The sequence below is a fragment of the Pituophis catenifer genome, unplaced genomic scaffold (assembly GCF_029215685.1).
Source record: "Pituophis catenifer annectens isolate HBS135680 unplaced genomic scaffold, rPitCat1.0.hap2 SCAF_3, whole genome shotgun sequence".
NCBI lineage: Eukaryota > Metazoa > Chordata > Lepidosauria > Squamata > Colubridae > Pituophis > Pituophis catenifer.
The window spans coordinates 148,452,916-148,466,561 of NW_027256883.1; the positions used below are offsets into that span (position 1 = coordinate 148,452,916).

At 37.1% G+C, this 13,646-nt stretch overlaps 1 protein-coding gene across 1 annotated transcript in view; it reads right to left on the minus strand.

The window, feature by feature from the left end:
- The window catches only part of PATJ (PATJ crumbs cell polarity complex component), a 149,227-nt gene that overhangs the window by 85,338 nt on the left and 50,243 nt on the right, over positions 1-13,646 (minus strand). Inside the window, exons 17-21 of the mRNA XM_070941288.1 lie at positions 7,425-7,634; positions 3,177-3,293; positions 2,302-2,670; positions 1,889-1,967; positions 506-638 (exon numbers count right to left, since the gene is read on the minus strand). Coding sequence (XP_070797389.1) covers positions 506-638; positions 1,889-1,967; positions 2,302-2,670; positions 3,177-3,293; positions 7,425-7,634 — 908 coding nt within the window. The remainder of the gene's footprint in view (positions 1-505; positions 639-1,888; positions 1,968-2,301; positions 2,671-3,176; positions 3,294-7,424; positions 7,635-13,646) is intronic.

Below are 13,646 nucleotides of genomic sequence, written 5' to 3' on the forward strand. Positions count from 1 at the left end.
AAAAATCGAAATTAGTTGAAGGCTTCTCATGCAGGCTGGGAAATTCTGGGAGTTGAAGCCCACATGTCTTAAAGTTGCTAAGGTTGAGAAACACTGATCTAGCCAATGTTGCATGATGTTAAAAAAAGTTATACAGTAATAGCCTATTGGTATTTAGATGAGAAACCAGAGGAACATCCCAAGGCTATAGACTTACAAGTTAAAAAAAAAATCCTAGTAAAGATAATGGCAAACCACTTTCATATTTTGGTCAAGACAGCAACATGGATTTGGGCTTAACTTGAAAGAACTCTGCTTTATCTTGTAACACTTTTGACCCTAATAGATTAATATACCTACCTTTGCCTCCAATAGCTACTTAATGAGTTGGATAGTGTATTAAAACTCTAATTATTGACAACTCATTGATGATTTCTCATAAGTAAGAGAAAATAGTTCTTCCTCTTATTTCTTTTCAGATAAATCAAAATTACCAACATATTTATAGGCAAACATCACTTCATACCTGGACAGCACTACCCTACATAGGGCAGAATCTTCAGAGCTGGAAGGATCAATATTTTCATTTTTTATTTTATATTTCTCATGATCAACATCGGTGCATAGATCTTCTTTAGGGTCACCTTGGTTTGCAATACCTTAGAAGAAGAGATTTGTCATTATTCTCTGCTCTCAGATGCATTTATTTAAGATTAAGAGTAATCATAGACAACCTTTTCTAATAGGACTATTAGGTTCCAATGATAATAAGCTCTTTTCAGGCATTTATGAGGGATTGAAATGAGAAGAGAATGGGACTAGAGACATACAGCCTGCCTTTGCACATTCAATTAAGTGGTTTGAAAGGGAACAGTGTTCACTTGAACAGCTCTCCTCTATCCTCCAGTCATAGAAAACCAGGCCGTCCTTTGTGATAAGAACAGCATTTGTCTTCAATTAAATTCAAGGTACATCTCCCCTATAGACTTTCCAAGAGAAAACACAAAGAGATAGGCAGAAAACCTTCAAATTCTAGTACTTCTTGCATTATACCAAGAATTCAATATTCGTAAAATAATTGATTTGATGATGTGTACAGAATGAGAATTGCACACACAATCTAACTTCAGAAATGTATGCTAAACAACTGGCATCATAAATAAAGGTTTAAATGGTGGTAAGCTGAAGCTAAATATTAATAAACAGAACCACTGTGGTTGAATATTTTCTTGTCCTAAAATGAAGGGAACTGGATAGAATAGTACTTCCAGCCCCCAGCTCTTCTTGAACAGTTGTAATATTTGGGAATCTTTGGGAATCTTTTTTTTTCTGCATAACTTGTTCTTAGATAGGTTATCTAATATAGATATCAATATGGATATAGGTATATAGATATGTGAATATCTATGTTTTCATACACTGGTAGCTTCAAGATATACTTTTTACTACTTGTCAATCTGTTCTTGAGACTGTTCTAGATGCTACAAGCAGTGCAGACGTCACTGGAAGACAGTCTGTTCTCCAGAGTTTGAAGGTGTTGGTATTAGACATATAAGATCTTTAAAACTTCATAGAACAACCTCAATCACATCTGTCTTATAGGTAACTATAATTTGGGGATAAGCTGTCTCTGGCCATGTAATAGATTGTCAATTGGGACTTACGCAGATTCGGGTTTTCTCTGCAATGACATATCCTTATACATCTATTACACCCAAATTCTGAAATGTTTTATGTATGTTTTGACACTCACATTTACCCCCTTTTTAGATACCTGTTTTAGGTAACTTTTGAGACTCACATTTAGCCCTTTTCAACTACTAAGCTCCCGCTAAGTCTTGATGTTTCATAGATAATTTTGGCTCAGAAATATATTTATTTATTCTGAATACTTGCTCATCTCACTTACCATCCAACATAGGATTTTCTTGGCTGTCCTCCACTGAAACACCATGGAATAGTGAATTATTAGTATTCTTTTCTTCATTCTTCAGTAGAAAAATAAAGACAATTCAGAATTGAAAGTCATTAGCTTAGCTGTATGCTACCAGAAACAAAGATGAGTTTAACAGAAGCTGGGTTTTAAAAACTGACATATCATTAATTAAACCCTGCTTTCCAAAATCTGTTATGAATTCTTTAAGCATTATGCTAATGATATCTAGAGAAAGCACCTGAATATCCTTAATGATCTTCAGACTATTTAGGTACTGAATTTTAAAGCACTATAATTAAGAGAATAGTAATAATTGCACTGAATATATGACATCGCAATACCATTCATTTATTCTTTACTTTACATACATATATATCAGTAAATACCTCTTCAGTATTAAGATCGTTTGCAGGATTCGGTTCAACCATTTTAGTACAGTCTAATTCTTCAACCCAATATCCTTCAGTTTCAAAGTCCACCACAGGAGATGAAGGTATTTCCCTCATATTTGCTGACGGACTTCTTTTGTAATCTTGATCCATATCATCCACTTCATCCACTAACATCTCTCGTTCTTCACCAAGCTGTTCTTCCATAGGCTTCAAAATCTCATGCATTTCCCAAGATTCCTGATCAACGTCTGTTTCGCTCTGCATAAATTGAAACTGTCTCCTCAAATCCAAGTCTGGCTCATCAACAAGCTCTTCCAAGATGGGCTCATCAACAAGTTCTTCTTTAGATTCATTTCTGAAGTCCTACACAAAACATCAAACCAGAGCCAATTAGTAGCAGATAGATAGATAGATAGATAGATAGATAGATAGATAGATAGATAGATAGATGGATGATGGATGGACGGACAACAAGATAGGTAGATAGATAGGCAGGCAGACAGTCAGATCTGACAAAACATTTTCTTAGCTTTAAAAAAACATTAATTTATAAACATAATGTTACATTTTAAAGAAATGAGGCTACCTACTGAAATTATCTTCTACAATTATACTGGCACTAGTCTACTAATGAACTTTCAAGTTGCCAACTTTTGCCAAAGCGAACAAACTTGTCCATCCCTGGAAGTCTACCTGTAGAGACATTCTTCCCATCTAGATTTATAGAGTGGCACATCTTAGGAAAGACCATAACTAATTCAAACAAATATTTAGTATATCTCAATTCAACTTTCATTCTGAAAAAGCCCTTTACATAGGACAAATATTATTGTAACAGAAATATAAATCTGATAAATATAATAGAAAACCTTTGGAGCTGGAAGGAGGATTGATGATTCAATATTATTGATTGATTCCTGAGATGCTGAACTTCTGTTAAGTCTCTCGGGTTCCACAGAATAAGTCCCATTATGTTTATTTTCTCCCTTAAAAAAGAAAGTCATTGTTAGGAAAATATCAAACCCCAACTTTTTAAAAAGAGAAGACAAAGCAAGAAAGCAGTTTGTGGATAGAGTAGCTTATAGAGCAGGGATGGGCAACTATGACTCCTTTCCGACCTGTGGGCTTCAATTCCCAGAATTCCTGCATCTGAGGCTACTCCAAAGTAGTGCAGAAAGTAAAATGGAAAGTTAATACAGGTAGTCCTCAACTTAACAACAGTTCATTTAGTGCCCATTCAAAGTTACAATGGCCAAAAACTGACTTATAGCCATTTTCACAGTTACAACTTTTGCAATATCCCCAGGATCATATGATCAAAAATCAGATGCTTGGCATATTTATGACCGTTATTGCCCCAAGGTCATGTGATCAGCTTTTGCGACCTTCTGACAAGCAAAGTCAATGGGGAAGCCAGATTTATTTAACAACAGGGTTATTAACTTATCAACTGCAGTGATTCACTTAACAACTGAGACAAGAAAGGTTGTAAAATGGGGCAAAACTCACTTAACAACAGAAATTTTGGGCTCAATTGTGGTCATTACCTGTAGTCAGTCCTAAGAAGAAATATATAATACAGGAAATATAGAGAAATGTGAAAAGAACTGCTAGATTCAATAAGCCAAACATATGGGCAGTATAAAATTATTCCCAAATCCTATGGTACACTAATTTATTTGTCTACTTTAAATTACTTCTGCCCACAAATTCCTATGTTAATAAAGTTAACGAAAACAGCAGGGCAGTTTCCTAGCTCATCATTATCTACACTTTCCACTGGCTTAAGCAGCATATTTTAGTAGAGTTTTAACTTTTTAATTAAATGTTTTAAAGTTTTGGGACTAGTGAATTACTTAGGAATATCTGAGGCTATAAGAACTCCATAGCTAAATTGTGATAATTAAATAGAAACCACTATGGACCCATGAAAGAACAACATAGTCTAAATAGCCTCATACTTTAAAAGGTGCATAATATTTGCAACTTGCAATTATGTATCAAATGATACATAATCTTACTCATTTAAGATTAAATTGTAAGATTTAATTTACATTAAATTGCGGCAATGCCTTGCAAACGTTGCAAATAAATGATCGGCAAATAAATTTAATAAATAAATAAAGGACAATCCGATAAAGGACAATATTTGTATCTCAGGTTTGGTCCTTGGTGCTCTCTGAGCTTGTTTGTTTTCTTGCAGATGTTTTTATAAACCAAACTAGGTAACATCATCAGTGCTAGTAACGAGTGTGTTAGCTCTCATTTTATATGCTAATGGTTTGCTCAGTCAGCATTGATGGAAGGGCGGTTTTGCTGATTCTTTGGTTAGGAGGTTTACTTTTAGCTTGTTTGGCAGTTCCTTAATTGGGGTATTGTTTACTTCTTGATTGTTGGGCTGAAGTTAATCTTGATGTTAATCTATCTCATCTAGGTGTTGATTGATGGTGGGAAGGTGTTTGGTCTTTTTGTTCCCTTTTTGTCTGTTTTTTTTTTTTTGTCTCTTTTGCACAGTATGTAGATGTTGTTTACATTTGTGTGTCTATTGATGGCCAATTAGTCACAGTGCTAGGCTGCTAGGAATTGGACTAGGATAGTCACTGTTTCCAAGTTGAAATTATGGTTAAGTCTGTCTATATGTTAGGAAATTAAAGAGTTTTCATTCTGTTTTCTGACCGTTATGGCAGTTGATATTCATGGATGCATTCTGCCAGTCTTCTGCCTGTTTCTCCTATGTAGTGAGTGTTGCAAGTCTTTATATTGTATGCTGTAGATGAATCTTTTTAATTCTGGGGCTGCTGGGTCATTTGGACTCCTCAAAGTACAAGCCATTCTATAGCCTATCGTACTCTGATTATTATACAGTTTGTACATGTATATAAATAAATGTGTATTTTCTTTTAAAACTATATAAAAAAAATCATTAATTGCTTTTAGGACAATACTTTTAGGACAATAAAATGGCCCTGCTCTATACGTTTTAGGTAATTTTTCTGACTATAAGCCTGTAGTAAAAACTTGATTTGATTTAGGTAGCCAAAAGCAGTTGACTTAATATCTTGCTTTGCCGATATAAAGACTACCATATTTCTTTTTATTGCTGTTTTTCCCCAGAACCTACGGTCTTATGGCATGGTCAACTAAAGTGTTTGCTCTTTGTCTTAGAATGCTAGATAAAACCATACCTTTTATTAATTAGAATGTTACATAGAACCTGAAAAGTATATTGCGTCTAATGGCCAGTATATTCAGCCTGTACATTCCTCCTTGAAACTATTTTAAAATCCTGGACAATAGACAAATGATTTTGATACATCTAGACCAGAGGTGGTATTCAGCAGGTTCTGACCACTTCTGGAGAACCGGTAGTGGAAATTTTAAGTAGTTTGGAGAACCGGTAAATACCACCTCTGACTGGCCCCGCCGCCATCTATTCTCTGATTCCCGAGTCCCAGCTGATCGGGAGGAAATGGGCATTTTGCAGTAACCTTGCCCTAGAGTGGGGAGGGAATGGAGATTTTACAGTATCCTTCCCCTGCCATGCCCACCAAGCCACGCCCACAGAACTGGTAGTAAAAAAATTTGAACCTCACCACTGATCTAGACTCATGAAAAGTACTGAAGAATTTGCACATTTTTTGTAGCATTGGATGGTGTTTGTAAAACTATTACACATCTTGTACACTAATATGTGCAATGAATATGCTTAATATTGTACACATATATGAACAGAGAGCTCATGAAACATCAGGCAAGATGCATGTGACAAGAATAGATTATCAACAAAGGCCAAGGATTATCAATGCAGTTTTCCAAAAAGGCAGAATTTTAATTTTATTTAAATCACAGTAGCATAAGGTAAAAGTAAAGGTTTCCCATATCAGTTGTATCCAAATTTAGGGGGCAGAACTCATTTCCGTTTCTTAGCCGAGGGAGCAAACATTTCTTCAAGACCTTTTTCCATGATCATGTGGACAACATGACTGTATGTTGAGGTGCACGGAACACTGTTACCTTCCCACTGAAGTGCTACCTATTTATCTACTCGCATTTTCATGCTCTTCGAACTGTTATGTGGGCAGGAGCTGGGGCAAGTAATGGGGGTTCATCCCATTGCATGGCACTTAAGTCTCAAACCCTAGTTGTCAGCCACTGAGCCATCGCTCTCTCCACAGTAGTATAGATTACTGCAAACAGAAATCTCTCAGCAGTTGCATTCACTCTTTTCTTTAATTATTCTACAATGTTAATTGCTTCTAGTGTGATCTCAATGTTTTATTAAATGGCTGCTATTGGTTTTGTTCTATGAATTACAATTTTAATCCAACTGTATATAAGGTATATCTTTGTTTTAAGTGATACAAAACTATTTCAAGAATCCATTAAGGCAAAACACTGGGATATAAATTTGAACTAAAAAGGAGATAAAAAAGGAGACTGTCATTTCTCCGAGACAAAATGTTCCTGTTTCTGTAGCATACAACATCTGGATCTCCAATCATGGCAAAACTCAGAAAGAAGATAAATCATTCAAAGAATTTATGCCAAATATATTTTGCTTCCATTAAAATCCTGGTGACTTTCGCTCAAGTGTTAATCATTGGCTAACCATGGCTTAGGGCCAGGGTATTTACGAGACCGCCTTCTGCTACCGATAACCTCCCACCAGCCAATACACTCTCACAGAGAGGGCCTCCTCAGGGTGCCGTCGGTCAAGCAATGTCGGCTGGCGGCCCCCAGGGGCAGAGCCTTCTCTGTGGGGGCACCCGCCCTCTGGAATGAGTTTCCTCCCGGAATATGATTGATCCCGGATCTCCGCACTTTCCGTAAGGCCCTGAAGACGTTTTTATTTCAGCAAGACGGCCTAGCCTAATTAGGTTTTTTATGGGTTAGTTTTTAATTGTATAGCTTTGGGGTTTTAAATTGGAGGCTGATTGATTTAATTTATTTTAGCTATCTTAACTTTTATATTGTATGTATTTTAATTTCGGCTGTTCACCCCCCTGAGTCCCTAGGGGGAGAAGGGCAGTATATAAATTCAAATATAAATAAAATAAATAAATAAATTATTGAACTGGAACATGCATGTTATAAAACATAAATTGAATGTTACTTACCACCAAAGGTTTGCAGATTCCAAGATGAACTTCACCAGGTGGTACAGATTTTAGAACTTCTACAGCTTCTTCTAGATCAATATTATGCAAATACACACCGTTTACAGAGACTAAGCGGTCACCAGGGAAGAGCGCAGCACCACGTTCAGCCACTCCACCTGGCACAAGGGAACTGATCACAAATGCAGTCTTTGTTGGATCTAAGGGATCCTGAAAAACAAGCAAGAAGATGAAAAACACTTTTGTAGAAATGTCATTTCGAGTTCCCAGCTTGTTATGTTCACTCATCTGCAAAATATTCTGCTACTACATTGTCTTGCTTGTGCTATAAAGTTATAAAAACATAAAAAGTGCACCAAGCCAAATTGGTAAAGGATGTTAAGGAAAGAGGAAAAGGCTGGTATAAGACTGCCAAAATGTGCTTGAATTGGTAAATGTGGTTACACCAAACTGAACTGAATATGATACAACAGCCTAATAAAATAGTAATAGAATATCATAATGATGATCAGGCCACACTATAACAGTTCAAGTATTTAGAATAGGGATGTCAAACTCAAGGTCCGGGGCCAGATTTGGCCCACGAGGTGCTTAGCTGTGGCCCACAGAGCTGCCCTGGAAACAGTGAAGGACCGGTCCGTGGTGCTTCTGGCAATGAAAATGGAGCTTGGGAGGGCCATGTGCCCTGCTCCCAAGCTCCATTTTTGCTGGCAGAGGGTTGCAGGAGGCTGTCGCAGCCGAAAACGAAGCTCGGGAGCCCATTTTTGTAATAGAGAACTCGGGCCACCACAGGCACCCCCAACACAAGTGACTTCAAGCTAGCCATGCCTCCCCCACCCCCCTAGAGGTCAAAAATAACCCTGATGCGGCCTCCAATGAAATCGAGTTTGACACCCCTGATTTAGAGGATCACTCATAATAGTTAACTAGCTCAGACTTATTGAATAGTACAACCTTCCAATTTTTATATACCTTCATTCTGACACTGACACATGAATGCTGAGAATTTTCTAGCACTTTCTAGCTGAAATAAAGTATGAATTACAGTGCATTCAGATTGCATGTTTCTATATCATGTAATCACTACTTACATGATATAGAAACATGCAATCTGAATGCACTGTAATTCATACTTTATCCTTATTTCACGCAACTGCTCTCTTACATCAGAACAAGAGTTTTTAGATGAAGAGACTTTAAAAGCTTTTATTAAAATAATAAAAGAGCCAGTTTTATTCCCATTTCAGTTATTTAAAGTGATCAGAAGCAGCTGAGGTCTTAACTATTCAAAGTGACCCCTTCTACCACAAAGAACAAAACAGATGCTAGGGCTGGCAATTTGGATGGATATAAAGAGACTATGTTCTTTTTCTTCTTATATGCTCCCTGTTGATTTTCATAGCCCAATGATTTTCATTCAATAGTGACAATTATTGTCAAGTGGCAGGGAAAGAAAGTGAATAAGTCATCCTTCTTCAGCTTGCTAACATCAGAAAAATTGGCTACCCACCATTTTGGAGGGTGTTGCTTTGAATTCTGGTCACTGTAGTTCAATTTGGTTTTAGCATTCAGGATTTAGGCAGCTTGTTTGGGATCTCCAAACCCAATTCAGTTTGTACCCATTTTTCTAAATCTACCATTAGGGCTCTAGAGAAATTTCTTGGTTTAGTGTACCTCTTGCCATCCTTCCAGTAAATACGAAGCAGCAACAAATGTAAATGTCCAAGAGTCTTAACTGGCCCGTTTCAATGAAGTCTCATTCGTCATCTTCAGGCTGGTGTTTTCGGCTTCGTGCTTCTAAGAGCAACATTTCCATCCCATTGCTGGGGCTATCCCAGAAAAGCAGACTACCAGCACCAGATTTGAAATAGTAACGGCAGTTGCTGCAGAAGATCCCTTGCATAAGCCTGATGATGGCAGATGAGATTCTGCCGAAACGTTGCCAAAGTGCTCTCAATCTTACACGGGAGAAGACCCGAATACACCAAGACTTGCATATATATATAATATATATATTTGGGAATTGGAATGTGCAAAAGCAATTACTTTATTATATGGATACGTCACCTTCCCTTCAGAAAATCATGCTTTTCCCCCTCCAATTTTCCCCAGTAAAATAATACTGTAAGTCAGCCTAAGTTGAAAACAATTTTACCAAAGCCACCCAAGGAGATGATGTTTGAAGATGGGTATGGATTCCACTACTATTATAAGCAGTGGAATCAGATTATGGGCCAATTTAGCTCCAGATCATTAACACTGACCTAGGACTAGACATTTTTTTCCAATTCCCAGAGAAATGCAGAACCGTAATGCTACAGTATCAGGGTTGCAAACATCCAGATCATCACTAGAGTACAGCAAAGAGATATAGAAAAGTCTGATTTCTTCAGCCCAGATAGGGTTGCTATAGTCACTCCCTAAGTCTAAGCCTAACATCCTCTATGCAAATCACATATGCATAACTTTCTCTGAGGTATGTTGCTGTTCATCTATAGCATGGGTGGACAATTAATTTTCCCAAAGGTCCACATGATAAACTGGGACTGTTGTAGAAGGCCGCTAATCCTACATCCCCACTGTCACCACATTGCCAACACTCCACCCCCCACGATGCCCCAATCCTGCCACCAATGCCCCCCCTGCCAATGATGACAGTCCTACCTCCCACCAATTGGTTCGATTTATTGGTTCGATTTATATGCCGTCCTTTTCCGGAGACTCAGGATGGTTTACAATGTGTTAAGCAATAGCCTTCATACTTTTGTATATACCTGCTTAGTAGGGCTTTCGCCCCCGCCCCCAAGCGGTGTTCTATTTTATACAAAGTCAGCTTATTACCCCCACAAACTGGGTCCTCATTTTACCTACCTCGGAAGGATGGAAGGCTGAGTCAACCTTGAGCCTGGTGAGATTTGAACTTGCAGTAATTGCAGGCAGCTGGCTTTACTTAATAGTGCTTTAGTCTGCTGCGCCACCAAGGCTCACCAATGCCGCAGATCAGACTAGAACCACCTACTGGCCAGATGTATAGACTTCCACCTACAAAATGCCCAGATATGATCTATGGAGTGGCCTCTGCAAAGATCTCACAGATCTCTCATGGAGATATTTAACTTCCATCTTGCAATATTATTTCTCTAGTCCATATTTTTACTGACCTCGTTACTATTTTACTGAGGTTACTGCTATCAGAGTACTTGTGATTGTTCAGATCCGACCATTTATTTTCAGAAGCAAAGACTGGAAATTCCTTGCGATTGGAGAATAGGAAATGCCGCATTCAAACCAAGGATCCTGGATATGGAATCCCAGATTGTAAGTAGAGAATAAGGAATATGCTGAGTTAGGAAGCCAATTGAATAATGTCCAACCCAGTTAGGTGCTTTGATTAACTGTACCTAAATAGTGCAGAGCTTTTATGCTACTATGTGCTAATATTTTACCGTCAGCAATTTTCGAGGGCAGATTTAAGAAGTGTTCTTATGCCAAAAGGTTATGCGGCTGTAATGATGGAACAGTCAAACCACTGGCCCATGTCTTATTATACTGTTTTCTATAGAGACTCGCACAACAGTTTAATAATGACTCTCATCACTCTTTTTCTGGATGATTAGATGAATTTTATGTACATCAACAGAAAGCACCCCTTTGAACGCCTTGCAGAGTTCCAATTGTTATTGTTTGCAATACCAGTCTATACCATAATAATATAATTTATTTAGTCTATTGAAAATGGAAAATTTCCTTATGTCACTATATCTAGCATGGGTGCAAAAAAATAATAATCCATAGTTGAAGGACTAGGCTCTATTGTTAGATGCAAACTGCTTCCACAGTGACCAATCTAGGAGTTGATAAAACTGCTCTGGTACTTTTATAATTATAAATATATAGCATAATATTAATAAGATGCTCTTTTTACATGTCAGTCATTTTATTTCACTCATTGACCAGCAAACCTTTTTATACAGGCTACTAAAAATTATTAATATAAATGAATACAAGATAGTCAAAGGATTTTAAATGTTCAACTAGCAAGCTCTGACAAAACCAATTATCTTCAAGTAGAGGGAGCTCTCGTACAGGAAGAGAAGCTACGGAGGAGAAAATTAATGCAGAAACAGTCTTTAATGCTGCAGAGAAGAACTGGTTGTCCCCAAAACAGCTGAATGGCAACTGCGCTGAAGGTAAAGAGACACTCCAAAAACTAAATGACAATTGAACAATAAAAGGACCAAAAACCATATTTGTGTTCAAAGACTTTGGGAATTATTAGTCCTTTTTTCATAAACTGTTTAGGTTACAAAAAGGGTCTTATCTGTTTATAAATTTATTTTAAAAATTTATGACTCCTCTTCCATTTTGGGATGCCAAGTGATTCGCATCATCTAAAATTCCATTTAAAATTCAATACTCTGATTAAAAATATTCAAAACTAACAGCATTACAAATCTCTTACTTAAAAGGCTTCTGTAATAGATATGCTTGAAGCCCTTTTCTAAGTTTTTAAAATGTGAGTCCAGTCTCAACTCCAGGTTGTCCTGTAACATAGGTCCAATCATAAACAAAGTAGAGGTAGAAGTAGAAGCATCTACTTTTGCAGGATCAGCAAAAGGTGCAATTATGTACGGGAGCAAATGATCTTTTATATAATTTTGGCCTATAACGACGTACAATGTGGTTGTCTACTTGATTTGAAGTTGATTTGGGTTTAAATGCTCCATCTTCAGCCATATTCCCCCACCCCCATTATACATTGTGGGTAGCCGCACTTAAGACATCTTTGTGGTTCAAAAGCCACAAACTAAGATTACAACTATGGCATATTCCTTACAAAAACATTACTACTAAGGTATCTTTTTTACTTGGTCCAATATGGTATCTACATCTGTGATTATCTGCAATTCATATTTTAGACAAATTATCTTTTTTAAACCTCTTTGTTACCAAGAATGAAATAAAATTCAATATACAGATTATACAGATGCTACTTCTATTTTGTTTCCAAATCCCAGGAAAGACTCTGTTAGCTTCTGATTTCCTAGCTTTGCAGCATTTCAACGAACAAGAAATTGTAGGGTAACCACTGAATGTTACTTTGCTCCTGTGTGTTTTCATGCCTAGATCTAACTTTACTATTACCAAATCTCTCTAGATAAAACAACAAAAGATTACACAGCAGGTAAGGGTACATTACTATCTGGCAAATATTTTTTATATTACTGTCAGCTCTATAAGATAGACCAAAGGAACAGATATTGCATAAACCTAAAGCCACTTCTGTGAGAAAAGTTACAATAATAGAATCTTGCAGGTCTGAATGTGCTTCCCTTCTTCCTTCTTCTATCTCAATGTGAATTGAGGTGTGTGTGTGTGTGTGTGTGTGTGTGTGTTTGTATGGGTGCATTCGGAGGCATTTTCGTAAATAATTTCCTTGTTTATCTGATTGTTGCTAATGGCTCTTCCACTGTCCTTCAGAGCCAACCACTACACTTATAACAATTACGGAAGGGGTATTACCGAAAGTTCATTCTTCCTCAATTTTCTCAGATGACAGGGAATCATGACAGCTTTTTGTACAAAATAGTCATCATCTATATTAGCCAACAGAGGGCACTAAAAGACCAAGTGAACCAATTTTGCTACGCATAACATTTAATTGTGTTCAATCATTAAAAGAGGTTTTATTCTTAAATTGCCAAAAGTTCTGGACTACAAGATGAGTTGCACCAACATGCAGTAAGACAAAACAGGATTTGCCAGGCTGAAATACAAATTAATGAAGGAAAGGAAGGAAAGGAAGAATCCAAGGTGAGGCATGGGACAAGCAGCAGAGCTTCTAAAGGAAAAGGGTAGAAGGGACCGAGAAGAAACTGAGAAAATATAGAAAGTGAGATATCTACCTTCAAAAGGTTCAAGACTTCTAGCAAAGGTACATTCCAGAACAGTGAACCAACCTAATGCAGGTTAATATCTGACATATATTTTGGTTATGCTGCATGTAAACCCTTGTCATGTTAAAGCAGTGATCTCATGCATTCTTTTAGGTGACACGTCATCAATATAGATTCTTATGAAGCTTCAATCCTTCTGCAAGCCTCAGCAGAATATAAATCCAAACCATTTATTCTGAAACTTCAAGTGTTCCTGAGAACATTTGTATTTACTTAATGTTTTATTTTTAGGAGCACAAACAAGAAAATGCAGAGTGAACCTTGC